Here is a 25,449-nt window from a genome sequence, read left to right as displayed (position 1 = left end):
GCGAGCAAAGCACCAAGGCAAATTCCTTGTATGTATCCATACTTGGCTAATAAAATGTATTCAATTCAATTCCTATTAAATCTTTTCCCCCTCACAAACCTTTGCCCTTTGGTTCTCGATTCCCCTATTCTGGGCAAAAGACTGTGCATTTACGCTATCTATTCCCCTCATGGTCTTATATACCTTCATAAGATCACCCCTCATCCTCCTGCAGTTTATTTTGGTTTAATTTTGGGAACGGATCTGCCGGGTCTCCCATGAGGTGGATGGTAACTCAGGACCGCTCTCCAGTTGGTTATAGAATGATTCAGTTGCCTGATAACAGCTGAGAAGAAATTGTCCCTGATTCTGGAGGTGTGCGTTTTCACACTTCTGTACCTGTTGCCCGATGGGAGAGGGGAGAAGAAAGAATTTGATCTTGATCAGAAACGTCACCCTTTCCTTATCGCCAGATATGCTGCCTGTCCTGCTGCGTTACTCCAGTTTTTTGTGTCTATCTTCCGTTTAAACCAGCATCTGCAGTTCCATCTGTCTGAAAGTTTGTCTATGCTATGCACCTGTGATGTGGCTGTGAGCAAGATCTTTCATTGTTCTGTGCCTCACAGTGCTTGTGCAGGTGACGATAGACTTGAACTACCACTGCCCGCTCATTGCCGGTTCCCCCATTGTTAGTCAAGCAAAACATCTCACTAGTTGTCCATCACCTCATCCAGGATGTTGAGGTCAGCTTCAGCTTACATCATCACCCAGCATACTTCCCTAATTGCCCAATGACATGCGTTCTTTAGACTTTTGATTTTAGACTTTAGAGATACAGCGCAGAAACAGGCACTTCGGCCCACCAAGTCCATGCCGACCAGCGATCTACTAACACTACCCAACACACTTGGGACAATTTACAATTCACAGTGGCACAGCGGTAGAGTTGCTGCCTCGCACCGCCAGAGACTCGGGTTCGATCCTGACTACAGATGCTGCCCGTGTGGTGTTTGTGTGTTCTCCCTGTAACCGCGTGGGCTTTCTCTGCATGGGTTTTCTGCCTTCCACATTCCAAAGACGTACAGGTTTATAGGTTAATTGGCTTTGGTAAAATAGTAAATAGTCACCTAAGGCGTAGGATAGTGTTAGTGTACGGGGTGATCGCTGGTCGGTGCGGTCTCGGTGGCCCGAAGGGCTTGTTACCGCGCTGTATCTCTAAAGTCTAAAGAAGCCAATTAACCTACAAACCTGTACGTCCTTGGAGTGTGGGAAGAAACTGGAGCACCGGAGCAAACCTCCACGGTCACAGACAGCACCCAGGGAAACCGGGTCACTGGTGCCGTGAGGCAGCAACTCTACCGCTGCGCTTCTGTGTTGCCCAGTCATGACTGAAATTGCCTCCTTCCAGAGATGCAGGCACGGTGTGAAGTAATGCAGGAGAACTATATAAATTGCTCGTGATTCATGTGTACCGATGGGGAAAATGGCACAATTGGCACCACTTGAATCTTTGCATGAGGCTCGCAGTTATCATGCACACACGGAATTAGCACGTTGGCGTAGCATCGTTTTACCACATACAGTATTTTCATGCCCAATTTAATTTCTAGGACAATGTTTTCATCCTGTCACAATGGCTAACTACATCTACTTGGTAATCTTAAAGCGGTTCTTCGCAAAGTGTATAACTTTTTATAATAACTTCATAACAATATACATCTTCTCACTCAACCCCAGTTTGTATTTCCTTGCAATAAAATGTGTCGAGCAATATCAAAATTGGTCAGCTTTTCAAAATACTTATGATGTTGACCATCATATTGATTTTGCTTTTATCAATTTTATAGATGCAGCACGAACGCAGGCCCTTCAGCCCAATGAGTCTGTGCTGACCAGCGATCCTTTCACACAAACACTACCCTACACATATTAGGGACAATTTATTATTTAACCAAGCCAATTTGCATACAAACTTGTACATCTTTGGAGTGTGGGAGGGAACCGGGGCACTTGGAGAAAACCCACGGGGTCACAGGGAGAACGTATAGACTGCACTCGGAGTCATGATTGAAACCAGGTCTCTGGTGCTGTGAGGCAGTAACTTTACCGCTGCACCACACAGTACCGCCATCATATTAATTCCTGAATAAAATAATATATACTGGCTGAGAAGTGAGTTAGCACAGCCACTGAAAATAGAAAAAAGTGCTCAACTGAAAATTGGCTTAAGTTAGAGGGGGCTGGGGGTAGGTTTATTGCAAACCATAATCATGCTTTTGGAATTCAGTGGGACAGGCAGCGTCTGAGGAGGGAATGGATAGGTGAAGTTTCAGGTCAGGACACTTCCTCAGATTGCTTGTAGTCCGGGGAAGAAAGTTTGGAAAAACAAGCAGTGAGGGTGGATCAAAGCCTAGATGGATAAAGGGCGGCACAGTAGCGCAGTGGTAGAGTTGCTGCCTTACAATGCCAGTGACCTGGGTTCAATCCTGACTATGGGTGCTGTCTGTACGGAGCTTGTACGTTCTCCCTGGGTTTTCTCTGGCTGCTCCGGTTTCCTCCCATGTCCCAAAGACGTGTGGGTTTATAGGATATTTGGCTTCAGTGGGTTGTTAATTGTCCCTGTTGTGTTGGATGATGTTAGTGTACGGGGATTGCTGGTCGGCATGGACCCGTTGGGCCGAAGGTCCAGTTTCCATGCTGTATCTCTAATGCAACTGATACAGATGATACCACTGTGGCACGGACACAGTGGCTGATGGACCTGCTTCTGTGCTGACTGGCTCTATGACTCTCTGTGACTCTGTGGTAGAGACTGGAGGTAGTTCGTGGGAATGTCTCGAAAATAGAGTGGGTTAGGGTTCAACCCGTGTCAGTGGTTTTGAGCAAAGTATGTGATGCTTGGCACAGACACTATGGGCTGAAGGGCTTGTTCCTGAGCTGTGTATCTCTTTTCATTACATCTTTTCAGCTGAATGTTTGTTGGATTCCTTGTCCTTACTTCAATGCCATTCACCTTCAACTTCTTTCACCAGTTTTGCCTGCCACTGATTTTCTGACACCTGTTGGTCCCAGAGCCTTTCTGGATTATTTGTTATGCTGGACCAACAGAGGCAACGACCTCGGATGGGGGGGGTTGCAAAGTCGGCCACGGAACTCGGACATGGGAACGGTTCTGCCGGTTCCGGCCAGGCCGGAGTTCCAGAGCCCGGGCCGCAGGAGAAAATTCGACCCGCCGATCAGCTGCGGAAATCTCGATGAGGTCGAGATCGGTCGCTTCACCCGGCCTTGGCTCCGCATTTTCGGGAGGATTTCAAGTGCTCTTGTAAATTTGTCCGAATTAAAGGGGGTCCCGGTCCACCTGGTGCTGGAAAATCGGTGGTGGACCGGTAATTACTTCTACCTATCGTATTGTCGCCTTCAGTTCGCCCCTCCCTTCTACCTTGCCATTTGAAAACCTGATCACCTTGACTTTTCCCCAGTCCTGGTTAACGATCATCCACTTGAAGTTTAGTTTAATTTAGCTTAGTTTAGTTTAGTTTAGATTTAGATTCACAGCATGGAAGCAGGCTCTTCGGCCCAACGAGTCTGTGCCGACCAGCAATCACCCGCACACTAATACTGTCCTAGACACTAGGAACATCTTACAATTATACCAAGCCAATTAACCTGCAAATCAGCATGTCTTTGGAGTGCCGGAGGAAACAGAGCACCCGGGGAAAACCCACACAGTCACAAGGAGAATCTATAAACTCCGCACCCTTGGTCAGGATCGAAGCCGGGTCTCTGGCGCTGTGAGGCAGCTCTTCTGGCGCTGCGCTACCATGCCGACCCAGTGTTGAAGGGTGGTTAAGGATGAAGTGTTCACTCCACAGATGACGAGGGCTTCCAGTGCATTCTGTTCTTATTTCAAATCTTTAGCGTCTATTGTTTGTGCTCTTGTCCAATGAGACCTTCCCAGGCGGATAATTCAGTGTTCTGCAGTTAAATGTTAATGTGGATTGTTAGTGATAATGAGGCTTATTCAGTCCATCGCAACGCAAAACAATGTTATCATGATCAGGCTTCCAGTTGCCTGCAATGAGTCCATTGTATGTCCATCAGAGAGTTTATTCCTGCTGCGGACCACTCTGTTAACCTGAGAACTTTTTTTAATTTGGAAAATAATGAACACCCACTGATGAGCTACTTTGGTAGTTAATGCGGCACTTAGCTTCCTCTTCGGATTCGAACAAATGTTACAGCCATCTGAAAATGAGTCGCTGAGAGGCCATTTGTGCATTGGAATGGACCCCGGGAGAATGACAAGAGACGAAAATAGCAGAAGCTAGAGGAGTAACAGCTGCTGAGTGATTAACTCATTGTCACAGAAGCAGTAAATAATAATGATGATGACCATGCATAAGCAAGCCAAAATTAGTCTCAGAGTGCTGGAGTAACTCAGCGAGTCAGGCAGCATCTCTGGAGAACGTGGATAGGTGATATTTCAGGTGGGGACCCTTCTTCCGACCTGTCTTACTTTCTTCAGGGGAGTTTACAGTAAAACTCCAGTCATCCAGAACAAGCTGGTCTTGAGTTGCATGCATTTTCCAGATGATTGGCTGTTACGCTCATTAACACCCCAGCACAACTTCAATTCATTTTTTATTTTATACATGACATGGTATGGAATAAATTTTCCAGTGAATGGAATAAGTTGAAAGGGAATGTGGAAGCTGTGGTCCCAGTGTGTGAAAGGGAAGGAGGGAGGAAACTGGGGCCCCAGTGTGTGAAAAGGAGGGAGGGAATTTGGGCACCAATGGGTTAAAGGTGGGGAGGGAATGAGGTCTCTAATCGTTTAAAATGAGTTGATTAGTACAGGTGTTAGAGGTTATGGGGAGAAGGCAGGAGAATGGGGTTAGGAGGGAGAGATACAGTGCATTCAGAAAGTTTTCAGAACCCTTTACTTTTTCCACATGTTGTGTTACAGCCTTATTTTAAATTTGATTAAATTCATTTTTTTAATCATCAATCTACACACAATACTCCAGAATTAAGAAGTGAAAACAGATGTTTAGAAATTTTTGCAAAGTAATTAAAAATAAATAACTGAAATATCACATTTACATAAGTATTCAGACCCTTAGCTAGGACATTCAAAATTGAGCTTTGGTTCATCCTGTTTCCATTGATTGTCCTTGAGATGTTTCTACAACTTTATTGGTGTCCACCAGTGGTAAATTAAATTGATTGGACATGATTTGGAAAGGCACACACCTGTCTATATAAGGTCCCACAGTTGACAGTGCATGTCAGAGCAAACACCAAGCCATGAAGACGAAGGAATTGTCCATAGACCTCCGAGACAGGATTGTGTCGAGACACAGATCTGGGGAAGGGTATAAAACAATTTATGCAGCATTGCTGGTCCCGAAGAGCACAGTGGCCTCTGTCATTCTTAAATCGAACTTTGGAACAACCAGGACTCTTCATAGAGCTGGCCGCCCGGCCAAACTGAGCAATCGGGGGAGAAGGGCCTTGGTCAGGGAGTTGACCAAGAACCCGATAGTCACTCTGACAGAGCAACAGAGTTCCTCTGTGGAGATGGGAGAACCTTCCAGAAGGGTAACTATATCTGCAGCACCACCAATCAGGCCTTTATGGTAGAGTGGCCAGACGGAAGCCACTCCTCAGTAAAAGGCACATGACAGCCCGCTTGGAGTTTGCCAAAAGGCATGAGAAACAAGATTCTCTGGTCTGATGAAACTAAGATTGAACTCTTTGGCCTGAATGCCAAGTGTCATGTCTGGAGGAAACCTGGCACTGCTCATCACCTGGCCAATACCATACCCACGGTGACGCATAGTGGTGGCAGCATCATGCTGTGGGGGCAGAGGTTCACCTCCCAACAGGACAAAGACCCTAAGCACACAGCCAAGACAACGCAGGAGTGGCTTTGTGACAATCTGTGAATGTCCTTGAGTGGCCCAGCCAGAGCCCGGACTTGAACCCGATCGAACATCTCTGGCGGGACCTGAAAATAGCTGTGCATCGACCCTCCCCATCCAACCTGACAGAGCTTGAAACGATCATGAGAGAAGAATGGGAGAAATTACCCAAATACAGGTGTGCCCAGCTGGTAGCATCATACCCAAGAACACTTGAGGCTGTAATCGCTGCTAAAGGTGCCTCAACAAAGTACTGAGTAAAGGGTCTGAATATTTATGTAAATGTGATATTTCAGTTATTTCTTTTTAATTACTTTGCAAAAATTTCTAAACGCCTGTTTTCGTTTTTTTATTATGGGGTATTATGTGTAAATTGATGACAAAAAAAAAATGTAATCAATTTTCGAGTACGTAACAAAATGTGGAAAAGTGAAGGGGTCTGAATACTTTCTGAATGCAATGTATATCAGCCATGATTGAATGGCGGAGTCGACCTGATGCCCCAGAGTGTGAGAGGGAGCCTAGGAATTCAGGCCGCACTGACGTGAAAGGGAACACATTAAACATCACCTCATCAGCCGGACGCTGCACCATCTTGCAGCAGAGTATGGCAGTCTTACTTGTTACACGGGAAACTCACAATGAGTCAATCAGCATTGGAAAGGCAGGAATAGTTCAAAGTTACAGTTGAAAATTTGTGTGATTTCTCTGTCGTTTCGCATTTCCGGACTGTGGATCTCCACTCATCCGGACGCCCTGGGAATGTGTGCAGAAGCTGAATTGAAAATCCATTGTGTTTTGTGCTTCCAGCTTCCTACTGCAGCGTGGACAGTGTCCCATTGAACGGTGGAGTTGTGAACAGGACGACAGGCACACTCCACAGCGTGGTGCAGTTCTACTGTAAAGCAGGGTACCGGCTGGTCGGTCACAGTAACGCTACCTGTCGACGGTTTCCCAATGGCTTGTACCAGTGGGACTCTGCAGTTCCATTCTGCCAAGGTAAGAGTTATTAATGGCCACAATTAGCAACTAGTTAATTGGAGTGGCAGCACAGTGGCTCAGCGGTAGAGTTGCTGCCACACAGCGCCAGAGACCCATGTTCGATTCCAACTACTGGTGCCGTCTGTACGGAGTTTGTATATTCTCCCTGTGACCACGTGGGTTTTCTCCGGGTGCTCTGGCTTCCTCCCACACCCCAAAGACGTGCAGGTTTGTAGGTTAAATGGCTTTGGTAAAAGTGTAAATTGTCCCTAGAGTGTGTAGGATAGTGCTAGTGTGCGGAGATGGCAGGTCGGCGAGGACTTGGTGGGCCGAGGTGCCTGTTTCTGCATTGTATCTATAAACTAAACTAGGCAGTTCATTCCTCTCACTGTTGAAATTACATTTCATAATTTTATGTCCTAAAGTGATAGTAGCAGAATAAGGCCAATTGCCCCATCAAGTCTACTCTGCTATTCAATCAAGGTTGATCTTTCTTTCCCTCTTAACCCTATTCTCCTGCCTTAACCCCATAACCCCTGACACCCGTACTAATCAAGAATCTATCTATCTCTGTCTTATAAATATCAATTTACTTACCCTCCGCAGCCATCTGTGGCAGTGAATTCCACAGACTCACCACCCTCTAGCTAAAGGAACATTGTTTTATTTTAAGGCGAGGACCTCTGGTTCTTGGCTCTCCGACTAGTGAAACCATTCTCTCCACATCCAATCTATCCAGGCACTTCACTATTCGGTGAATTTCAATGTGATCCCACCTCACCCTTCTCAACTCCAGCGAGGAGCGACCCAGTGCCTTCAAATGTTCATCGTATGTTAACCCACCTATGCCTGGGATCAATCTCGTTAACCTCTTCTGGACCCTTTCCAATGCCAGCACATTCTTCCTCTGATATGGGGCTCAAAATTGCTCACAATCCATTTCCCCCTGGATTTCTGCCCAAGCCAAAGAGCCAAGTCCTCTCATTATTGCATCGCTGACTGATGCTTCCAGTTCTGTTGGTTTAATCCAACAACATGCTTATTTTGCTTATTTCCTTTCCCATTCCCACACTGGCCTTTCTGTCCTGGGCCTCCTCCACTGTTAGAATGAGGCCACATGCAAATTGGAGGAACAGCGCCTCCTATTTATTTTACGCAGTTTACAAGATTGATTTCTCTAATTTCAAGTGACTCCTGCACTCCCCTTCTTCCCCACCCTAGTTCTCACACCAGTTCCGCTGTTCACATCCTTGAATCCCTCCTGTTATCACACCTTCCCCAGCCAACAATGGAACCACCCTTCCTGAGGCCATCTGTTTACGTCCTTTATTTGTGCTGGCCTTTTCTCACCGCCAGTTTCCCCACCCCCCCTCATCGCTGCAACCCACCCAATACCTCTACTTTCAGTCTGAAGAAGATTTCCGACCCAAAACGTCACGCATTCCATTTCTCCAGAGATGTTGCCTGACCCACCGAGTTATTCCAGCATTTTCTGTCTATCTTCGGTACAAACCAGCATCTGCAGTACCTTCCTACACACTTTAAATCATTGTGATTGAATGTGAGGTGTACCATTTAACTCATTCTGTTCACCGGTGATTGGAGCAATGATCCCAAGCGTGTAGCTTCTAATTTTACTGGAATCCTCCTGTGTTTTAACAATTGAGAATTTGTAACAATTTATTAAATATTAATGAGCATCGTCAAGGCACCGATAGATTAACATGCCTGTACAAATGGAGCAGCTGACTGTACACCAGTTAATTTAAAGTCTGATTTTGCTTAGGAAGTAGAATTATTGAAGAGACCAGTCAGTAGTTTCAATGAAATAACCCTGTTTGTCTTATTTATAATTTCATGACATCAAATTACTTCGGGATGCAAGGAGTGGGGTGGTTAATGGAAGTGTGAGGAGACTAATAATAACTGCGGCGACCTAATCTGCGAGTTAAGAAGAGTGTCTTCGACCTTCAAGCTCGAGGGCATTCGCCTGGAAAACCTCGAGCTGGATCGACCGTCAGCGTTGAAACCGCGAGCTGGATCGACCGACCGCGCACACACACACAAACACATCGCAAAGGCGGGGGCCAGGGAAAGCGGGGGAGCTAAACTCGCAGAATAGGTTGCCGCAGTGGGACAGCCCCTTAAACCTGACACAGTGGTGCAGCGTTAGAATTGCTTACTTACAGCGCCAGAGACACAGGTTCGATCTTTATATGAGGAACTATGATACAAATGATATAATTATAATACTTTTGATTGGGAATGAAATTCCATCATGCTTTTAATTCTGAGATACAGCATGGAAACAGACCCTTCAATCCCATGCCGACCAGCGATCACCCCGCACACTAGCACTGTCCTATACACCAGGGGCAATTTACAATTTGCAGAAGCCAATTAACCTTCAAAACTGTATGTCTGTTGAGTGTGGGAGGAAACCGGAGCATCCAGAGAAAACCCATGCAGTCACAGGGTAAACAGACAAACTCAATTTATCCCACCGATGAACTTTAGACTTTTATCCAGGGGAGTCCATAAGAAAGTGATTATAATTAAGATAGATTAGTGTAAATGGGAGTTTAACAGTCAGCACTGACTCGATAGGCCAAAAGGCCTGTTTTCTTGCTGTACAACTAGGTGATCACCCTGAGCTAAGGGACTGTAGGTCCAAAAAGGTCCAACACTTTAACCCAGCTGGAAATGATAAATTGTTGGGGTATTTGCCCAAAATCTCCTGTCGAGAAGGTTCATGTGGAGGCAAGGAAAAATACTTGTGGAACTATACATTTGGACAGGTACGTGGATGGGAAAGGGTTATGGGTCAAATGCGCCAACATGTCTTGGCAGGATGGTTTAGTTTATTGCATTTATTCTTGTCAAGTGTAGCAAGGCACAATGAAAAGCACTTGTGTGCTATCCAGTCAGCAAAAAGACTATAGGGTGATTTCACCAAAGGTCAAATGAGCGTAGATCCCCCCTCACGTGACCGAAAATTTTAACTGGAGGACATATCTCAGTTCAGTACATGTTAGTGAATGGGGAAACACGCACTTTCCCACCCGTTAAAAACATGGAAAACGGACGATTTTTTAGCTGAAAATTTCTGTGCTAGTCGGGGTGACCGTGAAGCACAGCGACCTAAATTTTCAGGCAAAATAAAAGATAGAAAATAAGGTAATTACAAGAGGGAACTGAAGGTGGAAAACAGCGGAAGTGAACAGCCGACATTTGCCGTGGTGATTTTAAGATCCAAAATATCGGGAATTATCGCGTTTGCTCGCTGAATTTCTTACTTTTGATGAAATTCAGCGAGCAAACGCGATAATTCCCGATATTTTGGATCTTTAAATCACCACGGCAAATGTTTGCTGTTCACTTCCGCTGTTTTCTACCTTCAGTTCCCTCTTGTAATTACCTTACTTTCTATCTTTTATTTTTGCCTGAAAATTTAGGTCACTGTGCTTCACGGTCACCCCGACTAGCACAGAAATTTTCAGCTAAAAAGTCGGCCGTTTTCCATGTTTTTAACGGGTGGGAAAGTGCGTGTTTCCCCATTCACTAACATGTACCGAACTGAGATATGTTCTCCAGTTAAAATTTTCTGTCACGTGAGGGGGGATCTACGCTCATTTGACATTTGGTGAAATCACCCTATAGGTGATTACAATCAAGCCGTCCACAGGGTACAGATACAGGATAAAGTAAATAGAAACATAGGAAATAGGTGCAGGAGTAGGCCATTTGGCCCTTCGAGCCACCAATGCCATTCAATGTGATTATGGCTGATCTACTAAAATCAATACCCCGTTCCTGCTTTTACCAGTTTTCTAGATTCCATTAGCCCTATGAGCTAAGTCTAACTCTCTCTTGAAAACATCCAGGAGAAGGAGTAGAGACCTATACAGTCCAATAACACATATCGATCGCAACAGTACATGATTGACAGTTCCCTAACCGAATAACATAGTAACTAATACATTGTATCTGGTAAGGCTTCCAGTAGGAAGCTAACATAGATGAATAATGCAACATGTGCCCTGGGATTCAAACAACCCAGCCAAAGCTCAACATTTCAAGCAATCAACAACTAACAAAGTAAGACCTCGCAACATTATTTATCATGTTCTGGTTTGCATTGATCCAATCAGTTCTATGCATTTTCCACCACATTGTAAGAAGTCTGCAAATATCCCATTCATTATCTGCAGCATTTATCTGGGCCACAGAAATGCTGGCACCATTCAGAAGCTTGTCTCAGTTCTGCAGAGGCACATTTAACTTGACCAAAATGGCCAAGCAGTACCTAAGCCCATACTCAATGTTAATGCCATGGCTGCTCCAATTTAGCCAGGACTAACAGGCTGCATCCACAATGTCTGCAATTTCTTGCGGTCTTGGATGGAGCTGTTCCCAAAGCATACTGTGATGTATCCCGATGGGTCATCAGTAGAAGTTTGTGAAGAGTGTTTGCGGACATGCTACATTTCCTAAGCCTTCTAAGGAATAATTCAATGATACTTTATTGTCACACGTAAAATTCTTTGTTTTTTGCATACAATCCAATAAAGTCACAAAGCAGACCTCACCTAGGCAGTACATAAAGAGTTTCGTAGACAAGAACTGCTGATGCTGGTTTAAATCGAAGATAGACGCAAAATGCTGGAGCAACTCGGCGGGACAGACAGTATCGGTGAAGAGAAGGAATGGGTGATGTTATGGGTTGCGACCCTTCTTCAGACTGCCAAAGAGTTGCCACTTTTCTGGCGCCGACAACGTTTCAAAAGTTCTTAGTATTTATCTTCTCGCAGTGGCGAACCAGGCCTGCTGCTATATGTGTCCACCCCCGAATGTCGGGTCCCTTTTTAGCTGCGCCGTGAGGCATTTAGTTTAGTCTAGTTTAATGAGGTAGGGTGTATTGAGGTACGGTGAAAAGCTTTTGTTGTGTGCTAACCAGTTAGCAGAAAGACTATACATGATTACAATCGAGCCACTAACGTGTTTTCTTGGATATTCCTGTGGAAAAGTACATTTGCACAGGTACATGGATAGGAAACGTTCAACGGGATATGGGTCAAACACAGGTAGACGAGACAGGTGTAGATGGGGCATCTTGGTCAGCACAGGCAACTTGGGCCGAAGGGCCTGTTTCTGTGCTCTATGAGTCTTTGACTCTATGACTCTAGTGGTAGCTGGTAGAACATTCTGTGTGCCAAAGAAACAGCATTTAAGATTTGGAGACTGGTCCCTCCACCCTCTAGTTCTGGATTCACAAATTTAGTTAATTACATGGCATGGAGTTATGGACTCAGAGCAGGGAAACTGCCTCCGGTGTGCTGTGAATCTATGGACCTTCATGCATTCATTTACACTAATCCTACACTAATTCCACATTCAAATTCCAATTAGAATTGGATTTGAATTCCAATCCTAATTAGGGCAGTACAGTGGTGCAGCAGTACAGTTGCTGCCACACAACGCTTGCAGAGCCGGAGACCCGGGTTCGATCCCGACTACAGGTGCTGTCTGTATGGAGTTTGTATGTTCTACCCGTGACCTGCGTGGGTTTTCCCCGAGATCTTCGGTTTCCTCTCTCACTCCAAAGACGTACGGGTTTGTAGGTTAATTGGCCTGGTATAAGTGTAAGTTGTCCCTAGTGTGTGTAGATTGTGTTAATGTGCAGGAATCGTTGGTCGGCACGGACAAGGTGGGCCGAAGGGCCTGTTCCTGCACTGTATCTCTAAAAGTAAATAAAACTAAAACTCACCCAAGGTTCTACTGTTCACTCACACGGAAAGCAATTTACAGTGACCAATTAACCGAGACAAGGAAACCTACGCAGTCGCAGGGAGCGCACGCACACAGCACCTGAGGTCAGGATCGAACCCAGGTCACTGGTGCTGTGAGGCAGCGACCTTACCAGCTGCCCCATTGTGTCACCCGTTACAAGGCGGCACAGTGGCGTAATGATGGAACTGCAGCCTCACAGCGCCAGGAAACCGGGTTCGATCCTGACTACGGGTGCTGTCTTTACGGAGTTTGTACATTCTCCCTGTGACCGCGTGGGTTTTCTCTGGTTACTCCAGTTTCCTCCCACACTCATAAGACATACAGGTTTGTAGGTTAATTGGCTTCAGTGTAAATTGTTTTCTCGAGGTCAGGATTGAACCCGGGTCTCTGGCGTTGTAAGACAACAACTCTATCGCTGCGCTACTGTGCCACAATATTTGACTTGCATCTTTCATTTTGCATTATATAAGGTAACTGTCCACGATTACCAACTTGTCTTTCAATGTGTAAACTCCTAGAGTAAGTCAAAACATCATAACCTGCAACCTGAGAAAGACAAGTCTTTGAGAGGCAGATGTATTCAAGAGAGAGTTAGATTTAGCTCTTTGGGCTAATGGAATGAAGGGATATGGGGAGAAAGCAAGAATGGGGATTGATGATTGAGTCTTAAGAAGTGGTTTTGGATGATCAGCCATGATCATATTGAACGGCGGTGCTGGCTCAAAGGGCCGAATGGCCTTCTCCTGCACCTATTTTCTATGTTTTCTATGTCTATGTTTTTACCACATTCACGGTCATGTGCAATTCTTGCTTTGCTCACATTAAACTGAAAAAATAATTCCAGAGAAAATTTGGAAATGTTTGAAGCTGATTTGAAGAATTGTGGTGAAAAAATTAGGTAACAGTAATTGAGGATGAACTGAATTTCTTTCAATATATTGTCGTTAAGTTTTAGTTTGTAAAAAGCAATTGATATTTGAGATAACCCCTGGAAATGTGCCCCATTTTACTACCAATTCTTGGTCGATAAACACCAAAAGTGATTGTAATTAAATTTGACTGTCAAGCACATAAAAGCGCAAGTAATAATTTCCTGCACTTCAAATAAAGACAAGTATTGCAGGCTGCTTCTTGTTTCATAGTAACACAAATGGATGCCACCGGTTAATAGGGATTCAGATATCTGAGGTGCAAAGAGACTTGGGAGTGCTGATGCACGATTCCCAATAGATTAATTTGCAATTTGGATTAGCAGTAAGTAAGGCAAGTGCCATGCTAGCATTCTCTTTGAAGGGACTAAAATATTAAAGCAGGGAGATTTTACAAGTTAGTGGTCAGATCGCATTTGGGTATCTTGTGAAGATGGACACAAAGTGCTGCGGTAACTCAGCGGGTCAGGCAGCATCTCTGGAGAAAAGGAATAAGTGACATTTCGAGTCAAGACCCTTCAGAAGTGCAGGCACCCACAGCCTCCTACATTGCAGGGTAAATAAAAATCCTAGCCATTCTAACCACTCCTTAAGACTCAAACTTTCAAATTCTAGGCACGTCCTGGTGAAGAAGGGTCTCGACCCGAAACGTCACCCATTCCTTCTCTCCAGTGATGCTGCCTGTCCCGCTGAGTTACTCTAGCATTTTGTGTCTACGTCCTGGTGAATCTTCTCTGCACCTTTTCCAGCTTAATGCCATTTTTCCTGTGAGTAGGGTTACTAAAACAGTATACAGTACTCCAACTGTGGTCTTTCCAACGTCTTGTAGAGATATAACAAGCAATCCCATCTCCTTTAGCTTTCGAGATACAGTGTAGAGACTAGCCCTTTGGCCCATGCCGACATATGATCACCTGTACACTAGTTCTATTCTACGCACTGGGGACAATTTACGGAAGTTTACATTTACCTACAAACCTGCATACCTTTGGCATGTAGAAGAAAACCAGAACACCCAGGGAAAACCCACATGGTCACAGGGCGAATATCCAAACTCCATACAAACAGCACCTGTAGTCGGGATTGAACCAGGGTCTCTGGCGCTGTAAGGTAGCAAATCTATTGTTGTCCTGCACCAACTAACCCACCGATCAATGTAAAGACACCAACCCCCACTTCACCACTCCATCTAGGCTGTGTCGTCATTTACAGAGAACTCTGTCCCTGTATCCAAGATAGATACAAAATGCCATAGAAACTCACTGGGACAGGCAGTATCTCTGGATAGAAGGAATGGGTGACGTTTCTGGTCGAGACCCTTCTTCTGATCCGAAACATCACCCATTCCTTCTATCCAGAGATGCTGCCTGTCGTGCTGAGTTTCTGCAGTTTCTTCCTACACATTGAATTCTCCAATATTAGGTAATTAACCTACAAACCAGTACATCCTTGGATTGGGGGAGGAATCCAGAGCACCTGGAGAAAACCCATACAGTCACGGGGAGAACGTTCAAACTCCGTACAGACAGCACCCGTAGTCAGGATCGAACCCACCTCTCTACCTCTCCCCTTTCTTCATACTTCCTCTACCCTCCCCAGGAATGGGAAGGTATGAGAAAGAATGAATCTGTCCCTGTATCCCTCGGTCTCTCTGCTCTGCAACACTCTGCAGGGCCCTACCATTTACTGTGTAAATCCTGTCCTGTTTTTGAACGCAGAATACAGAACAGTGTAGTACAAGACGGGCTCATCGGCCTACCGTGCTGAACATGATGCCAAGATAAATGTACAAATTTGCAAGTTTGCATTACCAAGGTTCAATGCATTTCATTTATAAGCATAGAGAGATACAGCATTGAAACAGGCCCAACTTGCCCACACCGAACAACATGCCCCATCTACATTAGTTCCACAAGCCCGCGTTTAGCCCATAACCCTCCAAATCTATCCTATCCATTTACCAGTCCAAATGCCTCTTAAATGTTATGTTAGTACAAAATTAAAATCCACAGTTTCCATTTTCAACTTGACAGTTCATATTATTTTCAAATTAATGATCAGATGGTGTTTCTTTAGTGATTTGTGCAACGCATAATTCTAGATGCATGTTCATATAGAGTCAGAGTCGTAGAGTCAGTCATAGAGCCAGGAAACAGGCCCTTCAGCCCCACTTGCCCACGCCGACCAGCATGCCCCATCAACACTGGTCTCACCTCCCCGCGTTCCACCCATATCCCTCTAAACCTGTCCACGTACTAAATGCTTTTTAAATGTTGCGTTTTATGTTTATGAAATAAATGAATTATTCTGCATTGTGTGCTTATCTTGCCACCCTGTGGCTAATCTTGATGCTGCACCTCGAAGGCATTGATTTTTTCATCTTCCACAGATGGACATGTTTAGGTAAAATACTAAAATTTTACATTCATTATAATACACCGTACAAATGACTCCACATTTGCAAAAGTGAGCAACAATTCATTCCTATTTGTCCAAGTCCCATCCTCCAGCTATTTTACTTTAGACTTCAGTGAGACAGTATGGAAAAATCCCACACAATAGCACTATCCTACCCACTAGGAACAATTTGCAATTCTACCCCTGCCAAATTAACCCACAAATCTGTACGGCTTTGGAATGTGGGAGGAAACCGAAGCAGCTGGGGAAAACCCACGCAGGTCACAGGGAGAACGTACAAACTCGTACAGACAGTGACCATAGACAGGATTGAACCCGGGTCACTGGGTCTGTTAGGCAGCAACTCCACCACTGAGCCACTGTGGTGCTGTCTCTGTCCCTATTCTGCTTTTGAATGTGTGGTTCATTTTTTCTTTTGATGTCAGTAAATGCCCACAAGGCGGAATTATTTGAAGAACTAATTACATTATTGTATGACCCTCCGTCGCTTTACATTCTCTATCTGGAGACCGTTTTGCTCCACCCTCTGGATAGTTGTGCCCTTGTTCCCACCATCCGTAAGCACATCATCATGCCATTCAATCAAACTGTTCATATGAATGATTAATATGGTTAGTGTTACGTTAGGTATTTGGCAGATAGTGTGGACTCAGTAGGCTGAAGACTATCTGTGACTGTAGTAGCAGCCAGGTGTACCACTTAATGCCGAGGTCAACTCATTTCTGGCAGCAATAGTGACCAACCTGCACTTTCCAAAGTCCTCATCTCTATCCATCCCAGAGTATAACCCTTTCAAGAGAGCTCACCCGAGCCCTCCGTAATGTTTAGTTAAATTTACCAAGATACAGTGAAAAGCTTTTGTTGCGTACTAATCAGTCAGTGGAAAGGCAATACACGATTAGAATCGAGCCATCCACTGTAAAGTCCGAACCAGGTTTCCCCGAGGGTCCCCACTGAGGTAGATGGTATGTCAGGACCACTCTCTGGTTGGTGATAGGATGGTTCAGTTGTCTGATAAAAGCTGGAAAGAAACAGTCCTTGAATCTGGAGGTGTGCATTTTCACACTTTGGTACCTTTTGCCTGAGGGGAGAAGAGGGAGTGACCTGGGGGGAGACTTGGCCTTGATTATGCTGGTGGTCTTGTTGAGGCAGTGTGAAGTATAGATGGAGTCAATGGAAGGGAGGTTGCTTTGTGTGATGGTCTGGGCTGTGTCCACAATTCTCTGCAATTTCTTGCAGTCCTGAGTGGAGCTGGTCCCAAACCATGCTGTGATTCATCCCAATAAAATACTTTCTACAGCGCATCTGGTGAGGGTTGTTAGGGACATGCTGAAATTCCTAAGCCTTCTAAGGAAACTGAAGAAGGATCCTGAAATATGGAAAACAGTTACGGCCCCAACACCGAGCCTTGCGGCACTCCACTCGCCACTGCCTGCCATTCTGAAAAGGACCAGTTCACTCCTACTCTTTGCTTCCGGTCTGCCAACAAATTTTCTATCCATGTCAGCACCCTACCCCCAATACCATGTGCTCTAATTTTAGTCACCAGTCTCCCGTGCGGGACCTTATCAAAGGCTTTCTGAAAGTCTAGATACACTACATCCACTGGCACCCCTTCATCCATTTTACTTGTCACATCCTCAAAAAATTCCAGAAGATTAGTCAAGCATGATTTCCCTTTCATAAATCCATGTTGACTTGGACTAATCCTTTTACTGCGATCCAAATGCCCCATTATTACCTCTTTAATAATTGACTCCAGCATCTTTCCCACCACCGAAGACAGGCTAACTGGTCTGTAATTCCTTGTTTTCTCTCTCGCTCCTTTCTTGAAAAGTGGGATAACATTAGCTATCCTCCAATCCACAGGAACTGATCCTGAATCTATTGAACATTGGAAAATGATCACCAATTCATCCACTATTTCCAGAGCCACCTCCCTGAGGACCCTGGGATGCAGACCATCAGGCCCAGGGTTTTTTTTTTTTATCATCCTTCAGTCCCATTAACCTACCCAATACTATTTCTAGCCTAATGAAAATTTACTTCAGTTCCTCTACACACTTAGATCCTCTGTCCTCCAGTACATCAGGGAGATTGTTTGTGTCTTCCTCAGTGAAGACAGATCTGAAGTACCTATTCAACTCTTCTGCCATTTCCTTGTTGCCCATAATAATTTCACCCATGTCTGCCGCATGTGTTGAGAAATGCAATTTGAATAAAATGTGTTGATTTATTTGCTTTTTTACCACATAAATTCCGTGAGAATGAAATTTTATTCTGTGTCTCAAATTTTGGGGAGTAATTTATGAGTTATTTAATGGTGAATTTCTGTAACCCATGGGACCATAAGGCAAAGATTGTTGTGTGGAAACCATGCTGTTGTTATTACTTCCACAAGTTTGCTTATTGAACCTAACTGATTGTACATAACTAGATCCAAAATAGCCTGTTCCCAGGTAGGTTTGTGATATATTGCTCGGTGGAACAATCCTTGATGCATTTCACAAATTCCTTTTCCAATTCCTATTGCAATCCAATATATTGACATCTACTCTTATTCGGCAGCCGGTTATTTGGGATTGCCTCAGTTATTTTGTGCAATCCATGCCTATAATCAACATGTTGAGTGGTTTGTCATTGCCGTTAGACACAGCAGTATCACAAATCTGCATGGTTTTGCAATGGGGATGTTTTGCTCATTGTGATCAAGCACAGAACTTGTGGCACATTTGGGGGCGGAGGGTGGTGGGTGTATGGAACGAGCTGTCAGAGGAGGTAGTTGAGGCAGGGACTTTCCCAACATTTAAGAAACAGTTAGACAGTTACATGGATAGGACAGATTTGGAGGGATATGGGCCAAACACAGGCAGGTGGGACTAGGACAAGTTGACTGGTTTGGGCAAGTTGGGCCGAAGGGCCTGTTTGCACACTGCATCACTCTGAATCTATGACTCGTTGACTACAGCATGGTTTCCACAAAACAAATTGAGTTAAATGGAGTTAAACCATGTGGGTTTGATTGACCTGCAGACATGAAGAATTGATTTAAACACCAGGAAATAAATCATTCTAATTTGAAGACACAGTGAAAGCAGCAAGTTGGACACCTTGTAAATAGTAAGATTGATTCCAGGCACTTTGTCTTCATTTATCCGCAGTGACAATCCCAGTTATACCACAATAATCGGCATAGTCCATCCGCACATGTGACATCGCACTTCATGCATCTCAGGTTATCGGTTTTTGATAAAATCCAATCTCTCTGCAGAACGTGAGAGTCAAGCCTGAAACAAATGCAGCTTCGAAAATGTGCGATTCGATTTAAAAAATATTGCCACAAATTGTTGCTCCTGTGGATGAAATATTGGAGTCGGGTCTCAAGAAAAAAAATATTACCTTTTGAATTGTCCCAATGCTGCTCTTTTACAGAACTTTAAAGTAATCACCGGTGGTTTGAGGCAGAGACTATAATTTACCAAAATGCAGAAATGATGTTTTTGACGAGGTATAAAGGCGGTTTCGAAAAATGGTCGGGGAGAAAGAAAAATCTATATGCTTGCACAGTCGGTTTATGTGTGTGGCTTGTACATCTTAACTGTGCAATATTAATGGGCAATCTGATTTAAATTTTAAATGTAAGGATTTGGAGCAATTTTCAAAAGGGGCTTTGGAGAGGAGTCCCAAGCAAAGGAAGGAGAGAAGGGATGTGCAGGAAGGAACTGCAGATGTAGGTTTACACCGAAGACAGCACACAAAATGCTGGAGTAACTCAGGGGGACAGGCAGCATCTCTGGAGAAAGGAATAGGTGATGTTACAGGTTGAGACCCCACCAGCCTGAGAGTCAGGGGAGAGGGTATGAAAAGGTACAGAACAGATCAGAGCTGGAGAGAAGGGAGATAATCTATAGAGTAGATGAAAGCAAATTAAAATTAAAAAAATAGCAGCAGATGCGGGAAATGTGAAATAAAGTGAAGATAGCAGGAAAATACACGGTCAGAGTGCATCTATGGAAACATAACCAGTTACAGTTTCAGGTACAGGTCCCATAGATATAGACAATCCACGAGATTGTCATATAGACTTTTATCACCCAAGAGATGGTGGGAAGAGTAAACAATTGGCATGAAAATAGTGATAATACCCAATAGTGAAAGACCTGGTTAGCATGGTTGTGGATACGTTAGTTTAGTTTGGTGATCCGGCACAGAAACAGGGACTTCAGCCCACTAAGTCTGTGCCGACTAGAGGTCCCCATACACTAGCCCTATCCTACACATAAAAGGGACAATTTATTATTTACAGAGGTCAATTAAACTACAGACCTGTGCTTCTTTGGAGTGTGGGAGAAAACTGGAGCACCCAGAAAAAACCCACACAGTTATATGGAGAACGTACAAACTCTGTACAGACAGCACCCGAAGTCAGGATTATACCCAGGTCTCTGGTGCTGTGAGGCAGCAACTCTACCGCTGCGCCACCGTGGGGTCCTAGTGGGAGAGTCTAGGATCACAGGACACAGAATCAAAAGATGTACCTTTAGAAAGGAAATGAGAAGGAATTTATTTTGTCGGAAGGCGGTGAAACTGTGGAATTCATTGGCACAGACGGCAGTGGAGGCTAAGTCATTTGGTATTTTTAAGGAAGAGACTGATAGGTTCTAAATCAATTAGTGCGTCATAAGTTATGGGGAAAAGGCAGGAGGATGGGTTTAAGAGGGAAAGATAGATTAGGCATGATTGAATGGTGGAGTAGACTCGATGGACTGAATGGCCTAATTCTGCTCCAATTACTAATGAACGTATCAAAATGCTTTTGGGATTGGTTTAAATGTAAAATCCCAGAACTAAGATTGGCATTTTTATTTGCAAAACACAAAATGCCATTGAAACTCAGCAGGTCAAGAAGCATCTGCAAACATTTCAAATCGGGACCCTGTTGTAGGCTCTTGTTTCTTTTGTTTGGAAAGGAATCTGGAGTGATGGGAGGTAAGGTATTGATCAACCAGATCTAATTGAATGGCAAAATCAACCTGAATTCTCACATTCTGTTCATGGAAAAAATGAAAGTTAACTGACTCTAAAGCCAAATTAAGAATAGGGATGAATTGAAGACACCTGCCAATACTGATGCATAAAAATGTCAACAAGTTGTGTTGAAAGTTCTTCATCAATTGTTTGAATTTATTGATAATTATTGTTACATGTATCGAGTGAAAAGGGTTTTTGTTGTGTGCCATCCAGTCAGCGAAAATACTATACATGATTACGATCAAGCTGTCTGCTGAAGGGAATAACGTTTAATGTAAGGTAAAGTCCAATTAAAGATAGTGAGAAGATCTCCAATGGGGTGGATGGGAGGTCAGAATCGCTCAATTGTGCCACTTCACAAGTTGATTTCTAAACCAACACCCCTCCTCTCCTTCCCCCCCCCCCTCCCCATCTCCCCATTCCTCCCTTCCCACCTCCCCAGTAAAGATGCACTCCTAGATCCCTCTGCTGTACAGCACTCTCTAGACCAGTGGTTCCCAACCTTTTTTTGGCCATGCCCCACCTAATCACCTCTAAAATCCTGATGCCCCCTCCCCCATGTGGTGATATATAATTCTTATTTTAAAAAGTGAACTCCCATGACCTCGCGCGCTTTGTGCGACGTGCATGAAGAGCGATTGCGCGGTGATTATGTAATAACTACACAATAAAGACCTTTTTTACCCCAAAAAAATTATTTACTCAAAATAACATCTGAAACATAAACTACATATGTTTACCTGATGGAAAATCCTAAAAAATAAAAATCGAAAATTTGGACCCAGACCTCCTCAGTCGCGCTCAATTGCCCCCCTTAAAAATCAAATTGCCCCCCTGTGGGGCGTACGCCCCACGTTGGGAACCACTGATCTAGACTCCTGTTATTCACCACAAAGTCTCTTACAACCTATCCAGTAGGAAAGAAACAGAACGATAAAAAGTGAATAAGTGTCAAATTAGGAAGCAGGTAGGGAAAGTAACAGCATAAGAACCAAGGGAAGCAGAAAGAAAATGGATTTGGTAAATGTTGCATTCCCTTTGAAACATTCGCAACGAGTGACTGGGAGGCTGGTGTGTGAAATGCACAGACAATTTTATTCATACGCCTCATGTGAAAATCACTTTCTGAAATGGATCTAATTTGTGTTTCTGAATATTAAAACTGTTTTGTATTCTGACTCTTATCATCTTCCAGGAATGTAGGTGATATGACTGGAATAAAAACATAACCGAAGCAGATTACACAGAGTTTAAGAAGCCATGATGAATAATTCAGAGCTTCAACAGGCTTCCACTCACATGTTGTCAGTCGTCTCACATTCATAAATGATAAGTTCATAATTCATAAGAACAGAATTAGAGCATTCGGCCCATCAAGACTACTCTGCCATTCAATCATGGCTGATCTATCTTTCCATCTCATTTCCATTCTCCCCATAACCTTTGACACCCTCACTGATCAAGAACCTGTCAAACTCTGCTTTAAAAATATCCATTGACAGCCTCCACAGCCGTATGTGGCAATGAATTCCACAGATTCACCAGCCTCTGACTAAAGAAATTTCTCCTCGTCTCATTTCTAAAGACACGTCCTTTTATTCTGAAGCTATGGCTCTGGACCTAGAATCTCCCACTAATGGAAACATCCTCTCCACATTCACTCTATCCAGTCCTTTCACTATCCGGTAAGTTTCAATGAGGTCCCCCTCATCCTTCTAAACTCCAGCGAGTGCAGGTCCACTGTCTCTAAACGATCATCATATGTTAATCTCATCATTCCTGGGATCATTCCCGTAAATCTCCTCACGACCCTTTCGAATGCCAGCACATCCTTCTTCAGATATGGGGCCCAAAACTGCTCACAATACTCAAAATATGATCTGACCAGTGCCTTATAGAGCCTCAGCATTACATCCTTGTTTTTGAATTCTAGCCTTCTTGAAATGAATGCTAACATTGCATTTGCCTTCCTTACAACCAATTCAACTTGCAAATTAACTCTTTGGGAGCCCTGCACCAGCACTCCCAAGTTCCTTTGCATCTCCGATTTCTGAATTCTCTCAGCAGGTCAGGCAGGATCTATTGGGAATGTGGCTAGGTGATAAAAAGGGACTACAGAAGCTGGCTTATACCAAAGACAGATACAAAATGCTGGAGAAACTCAGCGGGTCAGACAGCATCTTTGGAGAATGTGGAATGGTGACGTTTCGGGTCAGGACCCTTCTTCGGACTGATTTAGAATTAAATTTAAGATGCTTCTTATCTTGCAGCGATCAAGTGTGGTATTCCAAGGACACCTGGCAATGGTTCGGTGTTCGGCAGGGACTACAGCATGAGCAGCAAAGTCAACTACCGGTGCAATGAAGGCTTCACACTGGAGCCCGATCATCAGGCTGTGGCTGTTTGCAGGGAAGATGGAAAATGGAGCAACAGCTGGAAGGCCCCACAATGTAAACGTGAGTGTTTTCACTCTCACTGCAAACCTTGCATACGTGATTGAGGAGGCAATATATTTAGTTGGGGTCGTAGAGTCGTGCAACACAGAATATTATGCAACCATAAATGATCAACCATCCTCTTAATGGACATTAGTACGGGCAACTGACTCACCAATATTTGGTTCAGTTTAGAGCTACAGAACGGAAACAGGCCCTTCAGCCCACCGAGTCCACACCAGCCAGCGATCTCCGCACACTCGCACTATCCTACACACACTAGGGACAATTTGCAATTTTTACCAAAGCCAATTAACCTATAAACCGTACGTTTTTGGAGTGTGGGAGGAAACCGGAGCGCCCGGAGAAAACCCACGCAGTGACAAGGAGAAAGTACAAACCCCTTACAGACAGTATCCGTATTCAGCATCGAACCCGGGTCTCTGGCGCTGTAAGGCAGCAACTCTACCGCTGCGCCACCCTACTTGAGGAGACAATATGAGTCGCAAAGCACCGAATATGATGCGAATATAAATGATCAGCCATGATCTTAATGGCCATTAGTACAGGCATGAGGAGTTGACTGACTCACCATTATTTTTATCACATGCTCTTCACAAATTCTCTAGAACTGCTAGAAAGACAATGGGTATTTATTTACTTCGAGTCGTACAGCGCGGAAACAGGCCCATCGGCCCAACTTGCCCACACCGATCAAGATGCCCCATCTACACTAGTCCCACCTGCCCGTGTTTGGCCCATATCCTTCTCAACCTTTCCTATCCATGTACTTTCCAAATATCTTTTAAATGTCATTATAGTACCTGCTTCAACCGCCTCCTCTGACAGCTCGTTCCATACACCCAACGCCCTCTGTGTAAAAATGTTGCCCCTCAATTTTTAATTAAATCTTTCCCCCTCACCAAGTATTATTGGCTATATCATTAGTTGCTCAAAAGCATCAACAAAAAAATGTGTGGCACGGTGGCGCAGCGGTAGAGTTGCTGTCTTACAGCGCCAGAGACCCGGGTTCAATCCTGGCTACGGGTGTTGTCTGTACTGAGTTCTCCCCGTGACCGCATGAGTTTTCTCTGGGTGCTTTGGTTTCCTCCCACACTCCAAAGATTTACAGGTTTGTAGGTTAATTCGGCTTCGGTAAAATTTGTAAATTGTCCCTCGTGCATAGTATAGTGCTAGTGTACAGGGTGATCGTTGGTCGGCACAGACTAGATGGGCTGAAGAGCCAGCTTCCATGCTGTATCTCTAAATTAAATTAAAGCTTTGTGTCTGTTCCACCATTCATCAAGATCGTGGCTGATGTACTAGCTCAGTGCTGTTTACCGGCCCTATTCCCATGATCATTGATTCTTGCAAATCACAGCAACCTGTTGCTATCAATCTTGAATGTACTCAATAGTTGAGCTTTCATACCATCGAAGCAGAGAGTCCCAAAGGTTTGGCAATCTGTGTGGAGAAATTTTGCCTCATCTCAATCCTAAATTGTTTTTAGTTTAGTTTTCGAGATACAGCATGGACATCGAGATACAACGGCTTACCAAGTCCACGCCGACCATCGATCACCCGTTGACACTAGTTCTATGTTATCTCACTTTCGCATCTACTCCCTACATGCTAGAGACAATTTATAGAAGCTAATTGATTTAAAAATTCACACGTCTTTGGAGTGTGTGAGGAGGAAACCGGAGCACCCGGTGAAAACGGGTCCATAAAGAGTACATACAAACACCATACAGAGAGCACCCACCGTCAGGATTGAACCTGGGTTCCAGCGCTGTGAGGCAGCAACTCTACCTCTGTGCCATCCTAAATAGTCTACTTCTTGTACTCCAACTTCTAATTTCATCCTCTCTCTTCCTACCCCTATCTTCTGATTAAGGGGGGGATCTCAATGCTTCTTCCTCTTCCATTTCCTTCTGGCGGTTAGGGAAGTTCAGAGCTCTA

The 25,449-nt window shown here is 44.3% G+C and overlaps 1 protein-coding gene across 1 annotated transcript in view; it reads left to right on the top strand.

Annotated features, from left to right (window-relative positions):
• The window catches only part of LOC129697526 (CUB and sushi domain-containing protein 1-like), a 512,171-nt gene that overhangs the window by 317,394 nt on the left and 169,328 nt on the right, over window positions 1–25,449 (top strand). The window contains exons 35-36 of the mRNA XM_055636177.1: window positions 6,714–6,902; window positions 23,323–23,508. Coding sequence (XP_055492152.1) covers window positions 6,714–6,902; window positions 23,323–23,508 — 375 coding nt within the window. The remainder of the gene's footprint in view (window positions 1–6,713; window positions 6,903–23,322; window positions 23,509–25,449) is intronic.

The sequence above is a fragment of the Leucoraja erinacea genome, chromosome 5, assembly GCF_028641065.1.
Source record: "Leucoraja erinacea ecotype New England chromosome 5, Leri_hhj_1, whole genome shotgun sequence".
Taxonomy (NCBI): domain Eukaryota; kingdom Metazoa; phylum Chordata; class Chondrichthyes; order Rajiformes; family Rajidae; genus Leucoraja; species Leucoraja erinaceus.
The sequence above is the reverse complement of the archived record's forward strand: the minus strand, read 5'-3'. Positions and strand labels throughout refer to the sequence as shown.